Genomic DNA, 21,704 nt, shown 5'->3' on the forward strand with positions numbered 1-21,704 from the left:
CACAGCACGAGCTCAGGAGCTCACGAGCACAGGAAATCAAAGCTGGTTCTAGAGTTAGTGAGGCAGTGATGGAAGTGGTGCCATTGCAAGGGCTCATGTGGCTGTTAAAGGAATCTGGTTATTTTTCTCAATGGAGGAGAGTGAATAGTGGAGTTCCACAGGGATCTATACTGGGACCAGACTATTTAACGTATGTATAAATAATCTGGAAATCAGAGTGACAAGTGAGGTGATTAAATTTGAAGATGACACAAAACTGTTCAAAGATGGTAACACATGTGGACTGTGAAAAATTGCAGGGAGACCTTAGGAAATTAAGACTGGGCATCCAAATGGCAGAAGAAAATTAAAGTGGAGCAATGTAAAGTGGTGCACATTGGGAAGAACAATCCAAATTATTTACCTGATTCTAGGGTCCACCTTGGGGAGTCAGCACACCAAAATAATCTAGGTGTCATTTAGACTATAAGCTGAAATCTTCTGCCCAGTGTGCAGCAGCAGCCAAAAAAAGCAAACAATGCTAGAAATTATTAGAAAAGAGATGGTAAATAAGACCAAGAATAGTAATAATGCCTCTATATCGCTGCATTGTGGGACATTTCCTTAAGTTTTGCGTTTTGTTCTGGTTGCCATATTTCATAGATATAGTAGCATTAGAAAAGGCTCAAAGAGCAGCTACCAGAAAGATAAAGGGGATGGAACTCTTCTTGTATGAGGGAAGGCTAAAGAGGTTAGGGCTTTTCAGCTTGGAAAAGACAGCTGAGGAGAACGCTTGGGCCTGGATAATCATGTTGGCTACCTGTTCATGTGTCTGGATATAGCGGCAACATTTGATACTATTGTTGATCATGAGATCTTGATAAATCGTCTTAATGTTTGTGGTATACAAGGAACAGTGTTTGAAGGGGAGGATACAAATTGCATATGGGAGATGAATTATCTGTATTAGTCTCTTGACAAGGGTGTTCCCCAGGGATCCGTTTTACCTGCTATGCACTTTAATATCTGTCTGAGGCCTTTGGGTCATTTGTTGAGATCATTAGGAGTATCCTGCATTTATACAGGGTTTTTTTTTCCAGTCACTGGGAGTGTGTATGATGCTGTTCTACAAATGCAAATTTTTTTTTTTTTTAATTCAACTATGGTTGGAAAATGAGGTCAAACGTAAAAAATAAAAAACAGAATTATTTGTGAATGCAGACCCTGGTATGGTTTTTCCTGAGTCTGTTTGTCAGGGGCACTTGTGAAAGTCTTGTCTTGGGTGCGGACTCTGGGGGTACTGATTGCCTCTGCATTTTCTTTTGGATCGCAGATTTATCACCTGATTCGCACCTCGTTTTTTAAATTGCATCGTAGTCTTCCTACAATTCATTTTGTGAGTTGTGCAAGCTATAATGCTAACTGATATTGACTATTGCAATATTATATATCTTGCACTGTCTGCAGCCTTTACCCAATCTCTGCAAATTGTTTTGAATTCTGTTTTTGGCTTGCTGAAATATGATCATATTTCAGATTTAAAGCGATTGGGTTGGCGGTTGGTAGTATTTGGGGTTAAATTTAAGTTGATCAAGTTTTATATCATGATACTGCTGTATATTTGAGAAATGCTATTAAGTGTTATGTTGCATCAAGGCAATTGTGGTCTGACTGTTGGAAATCTAATCTAACCTGCTATGAATTCATTTCATTTAGATGTTACAAGGAGAGGATCTTTTTCCATTGCTAGAGCCTTTGAATGGAATCATTTGCCAACCGGACTGAAATGAAAAACATTTGCTGACATTTAATAATAAGTTAGTGTCATTTGTGTTTGGCTCTTTTTGCTCCTGCTGTCTAAATATTTTTGGACTTTCTTTATTCTGACTATGGTTTTCTTTTTGGGGGGTTTGTTTTTTGTTTTTATTATTTTCTTTATATGTGGGGGGGGGGTTCCCCTCCCTTCTGTGGTTTTTGTACCTCGCATTGGATAAGGGCAGGTTATAAATCTAAACATGATTGAGGTCTACAAAACTGAACGAGTAGAAGTGAATCTTATGTCTTTTTTTTTTTTTTTAATGAAAGCTCAAAAAAAAAAAGGGACACTCAATGAAGTTACATGGAAATGCAAATATTTCACTCAATAATTAAGCTCTGGAACTCATTACCGGAGGATGTGGTGTAACAGCAAGGATGTAGTAACAGTGTATCTGGGTTTAAAAAATGTTTTGACAAGTTCCTAGAGGAAAATAACTCATTGCTCTGCTTTTGAATTTTGTCTTGCTGTGCCGCCTGTTCACTTTACCCATTTGATTTCTACACGTGCCTCTGCCTTCTTTTGTTTGGCCCCTTCTCTTTAGAACTGTCTGCCACTTGCTCTGGAAACTGTACTTTCAATCCCTCACTTCCACTGTCTCCTTAAGGCCCATTTACTTTCACAGACATTTCCTTGGTCCCTTTTGTTCAGGACTGGTTTTTAGTTGACAGGGTCTGGCCAGCATTCAGTTGTCTCTATTCCCCCTACCATTTCTTCATCTAACCCCTTTTTATCTTATTTTCTTTTTCTCCTGTCCTAGTGGAAATTGGCGCCCTTTTCCTATTCGTTGTTTTGCTATTGTGCACCGCTTTTATTTGTTGTGAAAGGCAGTATATCAACTCTAAATATAAAAGCCCATAGTTCACTATGAGAGAGACATAGGGAAGCCACTACTTGCTCTGGGATTGGTAGCATGGGTTTCTGCCAGGTCCTTGTGACCTGGATTGGCCACTGATGGAAACAGGATACTGGACTAGGTGGACTATTGGTTTGATCCAATATGGTGATTGTTCTCAGCCACTAGTCTCCAGTGTCACAGACGTATGACCATCTTCCTTGGATGCTGATTGCCAAGCAGAGTATGCAGTAGTGGTTGTCGCCCAGGAATTTGACCGGAGCTACCTTTTTGATAACACAATGGAAGGTGGTGACAACAGGCACCAACCAGTAAGTAAGGTTGGGGGAGCTCATTAAAACTTCATCTTGCACAGGGTACCTAGAGGAAACAGAAGTCTTTGGTTGATTAAAATTGCTTGGAGCTCAGAGCAGTGTGGAATTCCTTTCATTCTCATTCTGGTGGGGGCCCTAGTCTGAATTTTCTCTAACAGTGTGACAGCGGTGACCTATATCAACAAGCAAGGCGGGACCTGCAATCATACTATGGTGGTAGAGGTGGCTTCCCTCGTGATTTGGGCAGAGAAAAATCTCTGCTTGTCAGTAGCTCATGTCTGAGTCCTTGAACGTGGAGGCAGACACTCTGGCATTCCTTGGACCCAGAAAAGTGGGAACTATATCCATCCAGGGGTTTTCAGCGGATAATGGACCAGTGGGGTTCTCCACTTTTGGACGATGGCAACGGAAAGGAAACAACCAGGCTTGATGGGGATTGATGCCCTGCTGAAGAAACATCTACTGTATGTCTACTTTCCTTGGCCTAAGGTAGGCCATGTTGAAATGGTTCTCATTGCACTGGAGTTTAATTCTCATATCCCCGGATTGGCTGCAGAGGCCATGGTATGCGGACCTGATTCAGCTGCTGGATGGGGATCCCCCTGCATCTTCACAGGCACACACATTCTGAAGTACAGTGCTCATGGAGAGCTTGGTTGAGATAAAAGGCTGTTCTGATTTGGTCATTGCTACCTTGCTTCAAGCTCAGAAATTCTCAACATACAATAGTATATGTGAGGGTGTAGAGGACGTTTGAGGGCTGGTAGTTCATGCTTAGAACATTTTCCCTTAACTGCTCAGAACACTCGCATCCTAGCATTTCTCAAAGCAGTTCTTCAGAATGGATTTCCATTGGGTTATCTAAAAGTTCAGGTTGCAGCTTTGGCTTATCTCAGGGGCTGCCTACAGAAGACATCTCTTGCGGCTCACCCAGATATCATTTGATTCTTGTGGGGAGCAGGCCGCTTTCGGCTTCCCTTTAATAGGCCATGTCCAGAGTGGAACCTTTAATTTAGTCCTTCTGGCTCTTCGGAAGCCGCCTTTTGAGCTAATCTGGAAGACCATCTTAAAGATCTTGATGCTAAAATTAGTATTCTTGATGGCTTTTGCATCTGCACATAAGGTTTTGGAGCTTCTGGCTCTTCTCAAGATCCATTTCTTTGCTTTTCGGAGGCAGGGATCTCCCTCTGCACAGTTCCTTACTTCCAAAAGTGGTATCGGCATTTCATCTCAATCTGTGGAGCTTCTGTCTTTTCACAGAGGACTAAGAGGCTTGGTATTCTTCCTCAAGCTTCTCAACGTGCGTATAATCTTCATTAGTTATCTGGAACTCGCAAATGGGTTTTGCAAATCAGACTGTGCTTTTTGATACAGAGGCATCGCTTCCAAGCCCACAATTGCTACAAGGCTAAAGGAGACTATGGCATCAGCTTGCGGGGAAGCAGGCTCATTCTACCAGGGGTGGTGTTGGGGGGGACAAACAGGGCAATTTCCCTGGGTGCCACAGCTCCGGGGCCCCCCTTCTCTCCACCCCCATCTGACTCTTCCTCACCTTCCTGGTCTTTCTTAAAATGCATTGTTCTTTGCAGGAGGTCACCAGCAAGGCAGCGATTCAGATATGCTGCCTGTGGACTCCTTGGCGTCTTCCCTCTGCCACGCTCCATCCTTTGGTAAACCTGTTTCTGCCTAAGCAGACCAGCAGAGGGAAGGCGCCAAAGAGGCCATGGACAGCATATCTATCAGTTCCGTGCCAGTGACCTCCTTCAAAGAACATTGCATTTTAAAGGTAGACCTAGAAGGTGAGGGTTACATCGGATGGGGATGGAGAAAGGGAAGACATGCCGGCCCACAGGCATCTCCCAGAGCAGCTGTTTTTAAAGTAGACTAGGAAGGGGCTCAATGAGGGGAAATACAGAACTGGGGTGGTAAAGGTGACAATGATGGGCTTGGAAATAGAGAGGTGGATAGAGACAATGGGATGGAAGGAGGGAAGAGAAGCGATGGTGGACCTGGGGGGGGGGGGGGGCATATGCTGGATAGAAGGGCAGTCTTGAAGAAAGAAGTTGGACCTGGGGATAGAAGGGAGGGAGAGGTGCTGCATCAAAAGGGGGGAGGGAAGAACAGAAAAGGGAGAAATGTTGCCCCATGGGTGGGCAATGAGAGGAGGAGGGTGACCCACTAGAGGGGGGAGCAGGAGGGAAGAGGTGGGACAGGAGTTTGAGGGAGATGTCTGGCAATGAGTGGGGAGGGTATTTTGTAAATGTTGGAACCGTGTGGGAGAAGTCAGAAGGGGGTGGTGAGGAGAATAGCAAGTATAGTGGTAGAAATTTGGTAATGGGGAGTAGTTGGAAGGAAATGGGAGAGCTAGGAGTAGAGAGGTGATGGAAAATTGATAGCTGAAAACTAAAAAGGGTGAGGGTGAAATTTGAGTGGACGGAGGCAGAAAAGAAAAAGGAGGAAAGCTGTGAGGAAAACACTGAAAGGGAAAAATCAGTGTTAGAGACAAGCATAGTGAGGGAATAGAACAAGAGAAGAGGAGGAAAAATGGACAGGATACACTGGAAAGAGAATTACAAGACAAAGCAGAAAAGAGACAGACAAAGATGATGGAAAAATTGTTCAGACTAGTAGAAAAACTTCTTTAAAACTTCTTTTGAATGTATTAATTGGAATATGTTTGTATGTATTCAGTGGTGTAGTTTTAGCTGATGGGGGGGGGGGGGGGGTTGAATTTGAACCCAAAATGGGTGAGCACCAAATTTTTCTCCCTGCCTAAATGCAAAATATTTATAACTGAGCTGGCTGGATTTCCAAACCCCACCAACTGAAGCCCTCCGGTCTTGCAGCTAGGGCTCGCCAAGCTCTGCAGGTGGTGGCAGTATCCTTGAGATGCCACTGCGGCCCCTCCCCCCCACCCTGTAAAATAACTGCTGCATACTGCAGAGCTTGGACAGTTCTGGTACCTGGACCTGAGGAGCAGGAGGAGGTTGTTATCAGCTGGTGAGGCTTGGTGATCTCCATTTACAACAAGGGAGATATTAATTTTGGGACCCTAAACAAAAAGTGGGGGACCCAGCCCCCTCATCTCATGATTGTCACTGGTTGTGTTCAGTACAAAATGGAAGTGCATGTCTGTTTTTTTTCTAGTGTTGCAGTACTTGCTGAGTTCAACTTCCTTTCCAGTTCAGTTTTGATGTTCATATTTCTATTTTTAACTTAAAATCTCTTCTGTATTTAGTGAAGGTTTCGTGTTGTGAAGTCACTTTAAAGTTGTTTTTTTATAGTGGTAATGGGTGACGAGATTGGGGAGGGGCAGGAAGAAGAAGGGATTGGGGGGGGGGGGGGGGTCCTCTTCTTAAATTTCTGCCCTGGGACCCAGTTTGTCTAGCCCTGCATTTGACAAGGCATACAGTGACATCCTGGGCAGAGACTACCTTACTGTCTCCAGTAGATATTTGTACAGCAGCGACATGGTGAATGGTGCAAACCTTTTGACAAGCACTACAAGGTGGACATTGTGGCATGCTCAGAAGCCAGTTTTAGGGCTTCAGCCCTCAGGGCAGCGGTGCCAGGATCCCACTCATTCTAGGGATTGCCTTTAAACATCCCACAGATTCTGGAATAGTGGGAAGCTATGTAATGGAAGGAGAAATTTAGGTCTTAAGCTAATAATTCTTTCCATTAGTCCTTCCTATTATTCTAGAGACCCATCTGAGGTTTCTGAGATGTTAATGGGTCAAATAAACTGTCACCTTTCATAGTGCTTCCTGTATATCTCTTCTCTACAAGTTGTCTAGAGATTAGAGTTCCATACTTCTTTCCTTGTGTTAGATTAGAGAGTTGTTTTAAGGAGGTTGTGTTCATTCTGAATTTCTCCTTACTGCTTCTAAGTTAAATACTGAGGAGCTGGAGTGGATGCTGTCTCTGCTCAGTTTTCAGTTCCTATCTCCACCTGCTGGTTAATGGGCAAAATATCCCACAAGTTCTGGAATAGTAGGCAGAACTAATGGAAAAGAACATTCAGTTTCAGTTAAGACCTAATTTCTCCATATCACATATGCTGAATATAATTTATATTTTATTTATTTGTTACATTTGTATCCCACATTTTCCCACCTATTTGCAGGCTCAATGTGGCTTACATAGTACCATAAAGGCGTTCGCCAAGTCCAATATCTAGTGGGGACTGAAGTTTTCAAATGATCAAATGTTTTTCATGTCATATTAATGTAAGTCTAGTAGAAAAACTTTCAGGTGAAATGTGCATATTCCTAGGTGGCTTATGGCACTGGAAAATAGACATGGCTTGACTGAATCTGGAAAATGTCAGTGGATAACAGTATATTAAGTACTATAGCATATGATTTTAATAGAGTTAAAAATCGCAACCCAGCAGGAATTTGCTAGAGCATTAGAACTGTTTCCGAATCTAAAGGATAGTTGAGAGGATTTTCTGTGACTGTGTTTATTGAATATTGGTGGTTTTCTATTAGAGAGAGGAAAAATAAGCAGCAGAATTGCTGAATGTGTGAGGCCCTCCTGTATCTTGGAGGGTTGCAGGTAGGGCTGTACCTAATATTCGTATTTGATTTGGTCCCAAATAGTGCCCTGAATACAATATTCGGCTGACTAGCAATTTTAAACTTGAATACAAATTTAAATAGCTGTACTGTGCTAAATTCTAACACTTGAATCTCTGATTTCACGTTCCTTGTTCTATTTGTTAAAAGTTCAATACCTATTTGTATTCGGTTGAATAGTAAAATATGCTATTCAGTACAGCTATATTTGCAGGTTCAAACATTGAGGTCCTCAGTGGAAGGAGAGGCACTTTTTAATTTATGGCTTCATTTAGAACTTTCTAATAAACAAAAAAGTTTAACATGCTCAAAGATTTTCACCTAAGTGTATAGCGTGTTTAATTCAGATAGTTTCCTTGGGCATTTTCATTTGAATGATGGCCCATAATTTTTGTAGCTGTTTTACTTGCCTCTATTTTGGTACTCATTCTAATTGGTGTAGGTCACTTTTTGTAATAGATGGCAGCTATGTATGCATTATAAAATCTCAACATACTATTGAGCCTTAGCTATTCATAGTACTGTTCCTGTTGACCTACAAGAAATCAGTCTGATTTTAAATTTTTTTCTTACTCCAGGTTTGGTTTCAAAACTGTAGAGCACGTCATAAGAAACATGTTAGTCCTAATCATTCATCCACTGCTCCAGTTACAGCCATTCAGCCCTCTAGGCTGTCACCACCAATGTTAGAAGACATGACATATTCTGCATATGTACCGCAGGATGGGCCAATATTGACTGCTTTGCATAGTTATATGGATGGTAGGTATAAGTTATTGTAAGCACATTTGTCCACAATTCTTGTCTTTGAGCTCTGATTTAGCTCTTAGAGTGTACAGTTTGGAATAACTAATAAAAACAAAAAATCTAATGGATATTTGACATAAAAGTTTATTCACAGCACATGGTGTGTAATTCTCCAAAAATGTAACACTCTCTGTGAGGAATAATTTACTCCCCGATGGTTTTTTTTTTTTTTTACCAATATGTAGAGTCTCTTGAAAGTAATTTTTCTGAGTTTGGAAAGGGATCTGGAAGTTGCTGCTTGTTTTCACTGCCTCGTGAAATGTAGACATTCAACATGTATGAGATCAAATCAGTGCAGGACAGTCTGATAACCCCAAAGGGCTCCTGGAAAGAGTATTTTCAAATGTGAGTAGAATAGGCCACTTCTTAACTGTATTGCAGCTCAAACAAATTACCGACTATGTTGCTGGTGTATTCCAACTATTAGGTGAACGTGTGTTACAAAACAAAAAAAATCCATGAACCTTAATTGCTGACGAGTGGGGTTTTTTTTTTTTTTTTTTTAAGCTGTTCATATACTGTGACATTTTCCTAAATGTTTCTACACTTCTTCATTTGTGCTAGTAAGTAATCGGGACAAATGGCTTCTATCATAAATGTGCATTTATATTCACTAGCAGAAAGCCTCAAATTATTTTCAGGGTAGAGGGAACGACTCCGTGTAGCCTCACGATAGCACCTTTCTTCTCTGCACTTACCCCTCTCTCCAAAACAATTGTAGTCTGGGTCTCATACACATGCCCTTTTATTTGTGAAGGGTATGTTCTGTTATGCAGTATATACAGATTCCCTGCATGAGCTGTATCGAATAAGGGATAAAAAAGGAAAATCATTTGTGCTATATATACATCCCATCCAAAGTTGTCCTGTTTATTTTGAGTCAAGTATTACATGGTCTGAAACAATAGCACATAATACATATGGTTGAGCAGAACAGATAAGGGCCTGCATTTGAAATGCTTTAGCTGATTGTTTCCAAAAAATTAATTCTTTAGCTGATGGTGAGAATTTTGACCTGATAGATGAATAACTTGGTGGCACAAGTTTAAAATTAGAAATTGAGACATAGTAGGCATTAGTTGACACTTTAGCTGGATAGAGGTGATATTCCACCTATTGTCCAGTTCAGCTGCAGGTAATGGCAAGCCTAAAATTATCTGGATGTCTTAACTGGATATGTTCAACAGAAATGAATTTATTTGGTTGAGATGTTGAAGATTTGGTAAAGTTAACCAGATATTTAGTACTGATGACAAACCTAGAAAGTGTTCTTTGTGGATGAGCAGGGGATATTCTCCACTGGCTCCTTCGGACAATAACAGCTGTTCAAAAGTTGAGGCAACACTAAAACAGCATGGCTGTTAAGAGGCCACCTGAATTTTGTTAGTTTCAAAACGGGCCCAAAATTCATTCTGCCTGGTTTTGGTTTCAGCTGAAAATAGCCATGTGTGTTTGGAAGACAACTTTTTGTGCTTTGTCCCATTTGTCAGCATCCCCCCCCCCCCCCCCCCCCCATCCCCAGCATGTTTTAAAATCCTTGGTGGTCTAGGGGTGTAGTGGCAGCAGGAGTAATCCCTGCCCATTCTTGCTGTGCTCTCAAAATGGCTGCCTTGACTACACCATTAGACCACAAGGGATTGTAAGGTGGTCTGAATGGTTTTTGGCTACCCAAATGTTGGGGGTGGAGATTTAGTTTCTCACATAAGTGTAGCAAAATGTGGCTTCAGTTGCTGAATCTGAACATTTAGCTGGTTATTGTAATAGAACAAAAATATATGGGGGGTGTCCTTCAACCAGAGCATACAATTGGTGTCTCCTCCACTTTCTCCAGGAGAAGTATTTACCATACTGTGAATTCAAAGGCTACACTTGCAGTTTCAATACTGTATGCTTGAGTGGGGTGAATCTGGGTCAATTAGCAGAAAATGGGCATTTAATCTGTGTTCAGTTCCATGCCACTGGTCACCTTTCCTCATTTTTCTAGCAAGTTTTTATAGAACAGTCGCTACACTAGGAACTTTGTGGCAGTTATGAGAGCACAAAATTGGTGGTTTTTCAGAAGACATGGGTTGGGAACAATTCTGGAAAATTAGCTGACATGGGCTGTTTTATCTATTCCAATCCCCCCTTTTTTGTGGTCCATCAGTACTCTGGACACCATGGAAACTATGGAAGACTGGAACTTGTTAATCTAGGGGTGGCATTCCAAGTCTATAAGGATAATACACAAAGCTTTTCTGTAAACAAGTGTAGGACACTAAAACAAGTATACTAAACATGCAGATCAAATCTTGTTGTCAGACCAGCATTTTAAAAATTAAGTTGATGCTTTTTTGCTTCTTTTTTTTTTTTTTTAACATGTATATCAACATTGGTGCACAGATTCAGTTTACAACCCTGAGTCACCCTCATAAACAGCCAGTGTAGGAGTTGGTATACTCTGCCTCCCTCAAAGAGAAATATCCCAAACCACCTCCAGGCATTTAAATCTTGCTTTCCTGATTCTTCCAGCATTTCCCCAAAACCTTACTAGCAATGTCAATGTTCCTTTAGTAGAATAAGACCAGCTTTTCAATAGAAGCGGCCTAGTGAGTCAGAGGTGGGTATATCTTCCAAATAGTAATGCTAGTGTGTCTGGTGTGAATGAAATGATCAAGTAGTTCACAATCATTCCTTTTGAAGGTCCATGTCCTTCCTATATTTCAGCAAACAATAGAAAGAGGTGACAGTTGTGGATCTGCCTAAGATTGTCCTGATGTTGGTAGCAACTTGGTACCAAAAGCAAGCCACCAATGGCAGGTCCACCGCATGGAAATCACCCTCTTCCATGTATACTCTCCAAAGCAAGTCTGACATGCTTCCACATATTGTGCATAGAATGATGGAGTCCTGAAAGTGCAGTGTAAAAACTGCACCATTCTAACCCATGGCAGCACATGGCTTGAATGGGCCATATGACCTCAGTCAGAATCGGATTTGTGTAGATCACTGTTGTGCTTCATAACCCACTGAAGCAGCTTTTGGTGCTTTAAGCACATACACCAGCATATAATACAGACACAATAAGGGTGTGAGTTAAGGAAACTACCATCCATGCTTGTGCCTCTGCCCAAGCCTTCTAAAATCTGAGTAACCCATCCAACTGGCTACCATAGTAACTTGATGTATGTTATATTACAGCACAGTTACACAAGTTCAGTCCTTGAGCGTTGCAAACTCGAATTTTCAGAATATCCTTAGTGAACTATGCATGAGATTGGTGTCTAAATCTCTCATGCATATTCCTTAGGGTATTCTGAAAGCCTGACCAGTGTATGGTCTTAGAGGACTGAGTTGGTACACCTCTGCATTACAGGCTAGCCTCAATTACTTGGAAAGATTTCATGCTATTAAACTTTATTTTTGGTGGATTATCTTCTGACACAGGTGGCTGCTAGCTCATATGACAGCCACTGGATGAATGCTTAAGGTCTTTAGTCCTTGTGGTATGAATCTGATGTGTCACACCAGGGTTTGTTTACCATGTAACGTTATCCCTTTTGGTCTGCTTGCTGCTTGTTGTGTTTGTATTGGATTATAAAATGTATACTGCATTCCAGTATACAGTGAACTAAGAATTTTAAAATGAATGCATTGTATACTAGAATTCTACTTATGCAGTAGGGTTACTGGATTCTCTACATCTGAGGGACACTTGCTCATATATCCATCTGTACCATTGGAAATCTAAAACATCACATTCAAGCACCAGCACTATCTGTACCAAATGCCACCGTTCAGTCTGTCCTTGGCAGCAAGAGTCTTCATAAAATGTCTAGTGGTGACTACAGTTCATCTACAAACAAATTCTTGTTTCATATTCCCATATTTGGATGATATGCAACTTTTCAGTAAACCCCACCTCCACCATACCCATACACAGAGGCCATTCTACATGTACAGAAAATTCAAAACATTTCAGAACATTGGGGTTCCAGATAAACAGAGCAAAGTTTTGCCTGATCTCTAAGCAAGAGATAGTTCAAAGGAGCACATTTAGTAGAGATGGGGGCTTTGTCTACATCTAACTGAGCAAAAGGGTAGCTTCTGACCATGCTGTCCTCGCAAGTTTTGGGGCATATAGGTTTTGTTCATGTTCTATCTTCTGCAAGGCTTCCCATGAGACCTTTGCAGTGACATTTGAAATCACAGTGGAACTAGTTTTATTGGTCATTGTAAAGTGTAAGTTGCCCCAGAATTAAGATGGGCTTTGTTGGTGGCAATTTACCACCCAGCTTTCAAAAAGGTTATCCGAGCTGACCAGAGCTGCATCTCCTAGGGGATTTTCTTTTAGCTCTAAAAGCTCCTTCACCTTTTTAACCATGCTGGTTGTCGTTTGGTCTTCCTCCTTTTTAATACACGGAATATATTTGGTCAGGGCTTCCAGGATGGTATTTTTGAACTGCATTCACACCTGATGTAAACTTTTGACCTTCGCAGCTGCTCACATTTTATCCTAGTCTCGCTTTTGAAAGTTAAATGCTAATGTATTGGATTTCCTGTGTGTACTTACTCCAAATCCAATATCAAATCTGCTCATATTATCAAGGAGCCCCAGCATCATTACCTCCCACACCAGGTTGTGCGCTCCACTAAGGACTAGGTCTAGAATTTTTTTTCTCCTGTTGGCTCCTGTACCAGCTGCTTCATAAAGCAATCCTTGGTTTCGTCAAGGAATTTTACCTCTACTATGCTCTGATGTTACATTTACCCAATCAATATCGGGGTAACTGAAATCGCCCATTATTATTGTTGCCCAGTTTGTTAGCCTCTAATTTCTGATAACATTTCTACATCAGTCTGTTAATCCTGGCCAGGTGGACGGTAATACACGTCCATCATTGTTTTCCCTTTACATATGGAATTTCAATCCATAAGGATTCTGAGATGTTTCCTGCAGAATTTTTCAATCTGATTCAAGGCCATCCTTAACATAGCCCTCCACCACTTCAATCCACCCTATCACTACAATATAGTTTGTACCCTGGTATGACAGTGTCCCACTGGTTATCCTCCTTCCACCAGCTCTTAGAGATGCCTATTCTATTTAATTTTTTATTTAGTGCAATATATTCTAATTCTCCCATCTTTAAGGACATCTGATCTGCTGTGTTTTTTGTTCTATCAGGATTCCCCATCTTCCTATTTTGGTGATATCTAAGATACTTTGTTCCAAGCCATGCGTTTTTGAACGACTGTCTGCCTTCCCTCAGGTTCTAGTTTAAAAGCTGCTCTATCTCCTTTTTAAATGCCAATGCCAGGAGCCTGGTCCCACCCTGGTTAAGGTGGAGCCCATCATTCCGTAATAGGCTCCCCCTTCCTCAGAATATTACCCAGTTCCTTACAAATCTAAAACCTTCCTCCTTGCACCATTGTCTCATCCATGCATTGAGACTCCAGAGCACTGCCCATCTCTTGGGCCCTGTACGTGGAGTGGAACACTTTGGAAAATGCTACTCTAGAGGGTTCTGGATTTCAGCTTTCTGCCTAAGAGCGTACATTTGGCTTCCAGAATCTCTCTCATTTTCTTGTCATTGGAACCCACATGTACCAAGACATAAGTACATAAGTATTGCCATACTGGGACAGACCAAAGGTCCATCAAGCCCAGCATCCTGTTTCCAACAGTGGCCAATCCAGGTCACAAATACCTGGCAAGATCCCAAAAAAGTACAAAACATTTTATGCTGCTTAGCTTGGAAATAAGCAGTGGATTTTCCCCAAGTCCATTTTAATAATGGTCTATGTACTTTTCCTTTAGGAAGCCGTCCAAACCTTTTTTTTTTTTTTTTTTTTAACCCCACTAAGCTAACCGCCTTTACCATGTTCGACAAAGAATTCCAGAGTTTAATTACACGTTGAATAAAGAAAGTTTCTCCGATTCATTTTAAATTTACTAATTTGTAGATTCATTGAGTGACCCCTAGTCCTAGTATTTTTGGAAAGAGTAAACAGACGCGTCACATCTACCTTTGCCACGCCACTCATTATTTTATAGACCTCTTCATATCTTCCCTCAGCAGTCTTTTCTCCAAGCTGAAGAGCCCTAGCCACTTTAGCCTTTCCTCATAGGGAAGTCGTCCCATCCCATTTATCATTTTTGTCGCCCTTCTCTGCACCTTTTCTAATTCCACTATATCTTTTTTGAGATGCGGCGACCAGAATTGAACACAATATTCGAGGTGTGGTCGCACCATGGAGTGATACAAAGGCATTATAACATCCTCATTTTTGTTTTCCATTCCTTTCCTAATAATACCTAACATTCTATTTGCTTTCTTAGCCACAGCAGCACACTGGGCAGAAGGTTTCAATGTATCAACGACGACACCTAGATCCCTTTCTTGGTCTATGACTCCTAATGTGTAACCTTGCATGACGTAGCTATAATTCGGGTTTCTCTTTCCCACATGCATCACTTTGCACTTGCTCACATTAAATGTCATCTGCCAGAATGGAACACAATATTTGAGGTGCAGTCGCACCATGGAGTGTACAAAGGCATTATAACATCCTCATTTTTGTTTTCCATTTCTATCCTAATAATACCTAACATTCTATTTGCTTTCTTAGCTGCCGCAGCACACTGAGCAGAAGGTTTCAACGTATCATTGATGATGACACTTAAATCCCTTTCTTGGTTGGTGACTCCTAATGTGGAACCTTGCATTAAGTAGCTATAATTTGGGTTCCTTTCTCCCACATGCATCACTTTGCACTTGCTCACATTAAACATCATCTGCCATTTAGATGCCCAGTTTCCCAGTCTAGTAAGGTCCTCTTCTAATTTTTCACATTCCTCTTGCAATTTAAGAACTTTGAATAACTTTGTGTTATCAGCAAATGTAATTACTTCACTAGTTACTCCCATCTCTAGATCATTTATAAATGTTATAAAGCAGTGGTCCCAGCACAGACCCCTGAGGAACCCCACTAACAACCTTTCTTCATTGAGAATACTGACCATCTAATCCTACTCAGTTTTATATCTTTTAACCAGTTTTTAATCCACAATTGGACACTACCTCCTATCCCATGACTGTCCAGTCAGCCCCTCCCCAGCACTATCTGAAATCCCCTCCCCAGCACTATCTGAAATCCTATCTGGGTGATGCAGGAGATCTACCACCATTACACCAGGCAGGCAAATCACCAAGCAATCCTGACATTCACCAGCCACCCAGCTATCTATATGCCTAATAAGCGAATCACCAACTACAACACCTATCATAACCCTTCCCTCATGGGCAGTAGCTCCTGGAAAGACATCCTCTGTGCGAGAGGATATTGCATCCTCTGGTGTGCTGATCCTGGCCACAGGATTACTTCTAGCTGCACCAGGGTGCTGCTGTTCTGTTAGAAGACCTCCTTCCTCCAAGGCAGCACAGGGGCTGCCAGATTGGAGGTGGGACTTCTCGACAACATCCCTGTTGGCCTCCTCTGTGTACCTCTCTGTCTTCCTCAGCTCTTCCCAAGTCTGCTACTGTGGCCTTATGAGAACGGACTTGTTCTATGAGCGCTTGCAGCTCTTTGCATTGAGCACACAAATATGACCTCTCACCAACTGGGAGATAATCATACATGTGACACTCAATGCAGAACACTAGATAGCACCCCTTGCTGCTGTTCTACTGTCTTTGTCTTAGAGGTTTTTTTTTTTTTTTTTTAATTAAAACAAGGTACTAGGGTATCAGATGAATATAAAGAGCCTTAAGGTTATATGGTGTAATTTATTTAGTGTTTGCTTCTCAAACTAATTAAAACTCTAATGAAAACTGACCTCTTGTTGTCCTATTTAGAATAATTGACTATAAATGAAGAGTTTGGGGTGGGTGGTAATGAGGACCAAACTAGGCCCTACTGTTCTAGAGACTAATTCTCCAAATGCTCTCCCATATAATGAGCCAAAATGTACTTACCAAACTTCAAATGATAAATGTGGAAAGGAAAAAGCCTCAGTATCCCCTCACCTTCACCCGTTTCACAAGCTTAGAGTGAAAAGGACTTTACCAGGAAGGGAAAGTAGCCAAATTGACTTTCTGGTTTTCAGCTGGGTCCACTCTGCCTCAAAGCTTGTAAGCAGCAACTGTTTTTGGTTGGGGTTTTTTTTTTGGGGGGGGGGTGTTAATTAGGCAGCTTAGGGATTGCCTTTTTTTTTTTTTTTTAATGAATAGCCTCAGGCTTGGAAAGCCGCTTGGGTGGTTGCAGTATTTCCCTTTCAATAGGTGATGCTGGAAATTAAGATAAAGCAAAGGCCTGATATCAAAGGAACAGAATTTTTTGCAGGCAAGAAGCAAATGAAAACTGTCACTCATAGCTGTCAACCAACTTGTAAACAACATATAATATACTATTTAACGTCCTTAACATTTGATCTGTTTTCTTTTTAGTTCATTCACCATCAGCTCTTGGACTTCAGCCTTTGCTACCCCATTCCATGACACAACTGCCAATAAGCCACACCTAAGTCTTTTCCTACAGGGATGTAAAAAGATCTAATCCTTACTCATCTGTATACTGAAAAGATACTTCCTTTTTTTTTTTTTTATTGAACACCTGAGCAATTTTTTCCAGTATCATTGTGCTGCCAAGGTTTGTAAGTATAATTGGTCTGCAAGCCCCCTATGAAATGAAATCTGCATAAAGTATTATGTTGCTTGAAAGACTTGCAAAAACACCTCTTTGTATTGTATGGAAGTAGTCTGCCCTAGTTATTTGTTAATTTATTGGTCATCAGCAGAGCACTGTGCTTAAGAGGACTGAAAAGGGTACAAAAGTTTTACAATTTGTGAAATTGTAGTCTCCATCAGTTTTGTTTTGTTTTTTTTAATATCTGTAAGTTATTGTTATGAAAGTGTTACTTATATATTTGAGTTGCACCCAATCTCCATGTTTGTGTTTTGTATCTGTGAACAGGCAAAATTCAGTTGAAGTTTTTCTTGTAATTGAATAAAGCTCTGTTAACAGCATATTACTGCATTATTGTGTTGCTGGTTTTGGTTCTATGTGATGATACATGAATATTTTTTTTCCTTAAGAAACCAAGATAAATGGTATTCAATGATCTGGTGTTTGTGGCTATAAAACTGTACAAAAGTTACCTTTAATGTAGTCTAGAAGCACCCCAAGGACAGTGTTTTGCCATATTTAGAAGCCAGTTGAACATCTTTGACTCTTGTTTGAAAGGAGAGGGAAAGTGCTCTTAGTTGTTTTTGGTTTTTTTTTTTGTTTTCTGCTGAAGGTGAGATATATTTAAAATACACTATAGAGATCTGGGCCTCTAGTTTAGAAATAACAGTACTATTATCCCATTAGTCATTTTCATGAAATACAAAAAATACATCATGTATATTGATTAGAAATAATTTTAGTTCAGTAGGCTTCCAACACTTAACCCCAAGACTCAAAACGTATGTTTTGAGTGCCTTGGGAAAGTACACCGGCAAAAACATTTGTTCTTCAAGAACAAATCAGGCCTTCTATATTCTCACATGTGGGTGATATCATCCAACAGCCTGGTGTGGATGCTAACTAGCAAGATGATTTGCAGACCTTTTTAGCAGCGTCCCACCGTGCACGCTCTGGTACCTTCCCACCTGATGCATGAGTGATGAGTGCAGGTCCCTCAGTCTTTATTCTTCTACGGAGCATGGAACACTTGTCATGTTTTCAGTGTTTTGTTTTGTTTTTTCTCCTTTGCTTTAGCAGTGCCTTCCTGTGCAGGTATTTTTCTCCTTTTCACAATTTTATCCTTCCTCTTTATTTTGTTCTGTTACCTCTTTAATTTTTGTTAGTATTTTTGGCTCTTCCAGTTTCCCTTCTTTTTTGTGAGTTGCTAGGCCCACTTAAGCTGGAGCACTGACCTCAGTTTGAAAGCTGCCCCTTTCTACAGTTCCTAATTGATGAGTTTAATTTGGTTGCAATTCTTTTTTTGATGTCTAAGACAGTGGCGTTCCTAGCCTGGATGGCACCCGGGGCGGATCGCCGATGCGCACCCCCCCCCCCCCCCCCCCGGGTGGACGCAGCTGGGGGGGAGGGTGGTGCGGTGCGCGCCTGTCGGCTCCGAGTTTGCTAACTTCGCTCGTTCGCTGCAGCTCCCTCTGCCCCGGAAGTAACCTGTTCCGGGGCAGAGGGAGCTGCAGCGAACGAGCGAAGTTAGTGAACTCGGAGCCGACAGGCGTGTGCCGCAGTGTGCACCTGGAGCGGACGCCCCCCCCCCCCCCCCCCCCCCCCGGTACGCCACCAGTCTAAGAAGACTCAGTGTAATCAGGTGATGTCCATGACAGACCCACACTCTTGGTGCATCAGCCTAACTCTTGTTATTTGCAAATGCAGCTGAGAACATGGGCACAGCAAGTCCTGCAGGAGAGACTTTTGGCTCCTCAAAGGCTAATCCATTGACCTCGATGGCTGCTAAGAATTCAACTACCACTGAGAGTGCACTAGTATCAATGAGGTCTCCATCTCTCTTGACCAGGTGCTGAGAGTAGTCCCCAGGACCGGTCAGCGCCAGAGAGATACAGAGAGTGCATACAGGTTCGACTATGTCCTAGTCACCAGTGAAGAACTGTGATGCTGAGTGTCAGGGGAAGCCCAAAAAGCAAAAACATCACTCCTCTTTGCATGGTGCCAGGAGCTTAGGGGAATTGGCATCGCCAGTACCCAAGAACCACCGCTATCTGGAGGAGCCCGCCCTCCCTCTCTTTATAAAGGTACTGGTGTGCAAGGTTCTTTGCAACCAGGTTCCTGCTTCCGGTTTAGTACCAATATCTTCTCAGGCTGCCTCTGTCCCTGCTCCCCCATCTTTGCCTTCTGTCAATGAGCAGTACTGAGCCATGCTCAGGGAGGAGCTGCCACAGATACTTCAGTTGCAATCCACTCAAACATTGAGGGTGCTTGCGTTAACTGCAGATCAGCCCCAAATTCTTCCTGAGGCACCATCCATGCCTGTGGAGAGATTCTTGGCTTTGGTGCCTCAAAGGATGTCAATGTTGCCATCAACCTATTCAGTATCACTCTCGACGGTGGGGGAGGAAACTTCCCCAGAGTCTTAGGTAGATAGAAAAAAGAGAGAGAGCAGCTTTTAAACTAGAAATGGGGGGAAGGCCGACAGTCGCTCAAAAGCGCATGGTTCGGGAAAAGGTATCTTGCAAAGATACCTCACAAACAGGGAAGATAGGGTTTCTGGATAGTGAGGTTGCACAACAGACCGTGGTAGGCCAGGTGCCCTTAAATACAACTAAAGATCAGACAAAAGATGTCAAATCAATAGTGTCAGGTACTAAGCATCATGCAAATAAGAACAACAAACATACTCTGAAATGTCTATATGCAAATGCTAGGAGTCTAAGAAATAAGATGGGAGAGTTGGAATATATTGCACTAAATGAAAAATTGGATATAATAGGCATTACTGAGACCTGGTGGAAGGAGGATAACCAGTGGGACACTGTCATACCGGGGTACAAAGTATATCGTAATGATAGAGTGGACCGGACTGGTGGAGGGGTAGCATTGTATATTAACTGACTCAGATTACAAATTCAGCAGGACACAAATCACACCTTTGAATCACTGTGGGTTGAAATTCCATGTATAAAAGGGAAAAAAATGGTGATAGGAGTGTACTACCGTCCGCCTCGCCAGGATGAGCAGGTAGACACAGAAATGATAAAAGAAATCAGAGACGTGAACAAAATGGGCAATGTGATAATAATGGGTGACTTCAATTATCCAAATATAGACTGGGTAAATGTAACATCGGGACACGCTACAGAGATACAATTCCTTGATGAAATCAAGGACAGCTTTATGGAGCAACTGGTGCAGGAGCCGACGAGAGAAGGAAAAATTCTAGACTTGGTCCTTAGTGGAGCGCATGATCTGGTGAGGGACATTATGGTACTGGGGCCGCTTGATAACAGTGACCATAATATGATCAGTTTTGACATCGACCTTGAAGTAACTGTACACAGAAAGTCAAATACGTTAGCGTTTAACTTTAAAAAAGGAGACTATGATAAAATGAGAAGAACGGTAAAAAAAAAACTTAGGGGGACAACTGAGAGAGTAAAAACTGTACAACAGGCGTGGACGCTGTTCAAAAATACCATCCTGGAGGCCCAGGCCATACATATTCCGTGAATTAGAAAAGAAAGACGGAAGTCCAAAAGACACCCGGCCTGGTTGAAAAGTGAGGTGAAGGAAGCTATTAGGGCTAAAAGAAACGCCTTCAGAAAATGGAAGAAGGAACCGTCTGAAAATAACAAGAAACAGCATAAGGAGTGTCGAAGCAAATGCAAGGCGCAGATTAAGAAGGCCAAGAGGGAGTATGAAAAAAAGATAGCATTAGAGGCAAAAAAACATAGTAAAATTTTTTTTCGGTATATTAAAAGCAGGAAGCCGGCAAAAGAATCGGTTGGGCCGCTGGATGACCGAGGGGTAAAAGGGGCGATCAAGGAAGACAAAGACGTAGCGGAGAGACTGAATGAATTCTTTGCTTCGGTCTTCACCGAGGAAGATTTGGGTGGGATACCGGTGTCGGAAATGGTATTTCAAGCGGACGAGTCGGAGAAACTTACTGACTTCACGGTAAACCTGGAGGACGTAATGGGGCAGTTCGGCAAACTGAAGAGTAGCAAATCTCCTGGACCGGATGGTATTCATCCTAGAGTACTGATAGAACTGAAAAACGAGCTTGCGGAGCTACTGCTAGTGATATGCAACTTATCCTTAAAATCGAGCGTGGTACCGGAAGATTGGAAGGTGGCCAATGTAACGCCCATTTTTAATAAAGGCTCCAGGAGAGATCCGGGAAATTATAGACCGGTGAGTCTGACGTCGATGCCGGGGAAAATGGTAGAGGCTATTATTAAAAACAAAATTACAGAGCACATCCGAGGACATGGATTACTGAGACCGAGTCAGCATGGCTTTTGTGTGGGGAAATCTTGCCTGACCAATTTACTTCAATTCTTTGAAGGAGTGAACAAACATGTGGACAAAGGGGAGTCGGTTGATATTGTGTATCTGGATTTTCAAAAGGCGTTTGACAAGGTACCTCATGAAAGGCTACAGAGGAAATTGGAGGGTCATGGGATAGGAGGAAATGTCCTATTGTGGATTAAAAACTGGTTGAAGGCTAGGAAACAGAGAGTGGGGTTAAATGGGCAGTATTCACAATGGAGAAGAGTAGTTAGTGGGGTTCCTCAGGGGTCCATGCTAGGACCGCTGCTTTTTAATATATTTATAAATGATTTAGAGATGGGAGTAACTAGCGAGGTAATTAAATTTGCTGATGACACAAAGTTATT

General features: G+C 41.9%; 1 protein-coding gene across 3 annotated transcripts in view; it reads left to right on the forward strand.

Annotated features, from left to right (window-relative positions):
- Window positions 1-17,302, forward strand: part of LHX8 (LIM homeobox 8) — a 50,891-nt gene extending 33,589 nt beyond the window's left edge. For all 3 annotated transcript variants that reach the window (XM_030206243.1, XM_030206242.1, XM_030206244.1), the window contains 2 exons: window positions 8,124-8,307; window positions 16,782-17,302. In XM_030206243.1, the coding sequence (XP_030062103.1) occupies window positions 8,124-8,307; window positions 16,782-16,858 (261 nt within the window). In that variant the 3' untranslated portion in view covers window positions 16,859-17,302. The remainder of the gene's footprint in view (window positions 1-8,123; window positions 8,308-16,781) is intronic.
- Window positions 17,303-21,704: the final 4,402 nt, after the last annotated feature.

This window comes from Microcaecilia unicolor, chromosome 6 (assembly GCF_901765095.1).
Source record: "Microcaecilia unicolor chromosome 6, aMicUni1.1, whole genome shotgun sequence".
Lineage (NCBI taxonomy): Eukaryota > Metazoa > Chordata > Amphibia > Gymnophiona > Siphonopidae > Microcaecilia > Microcaecilia unicolor.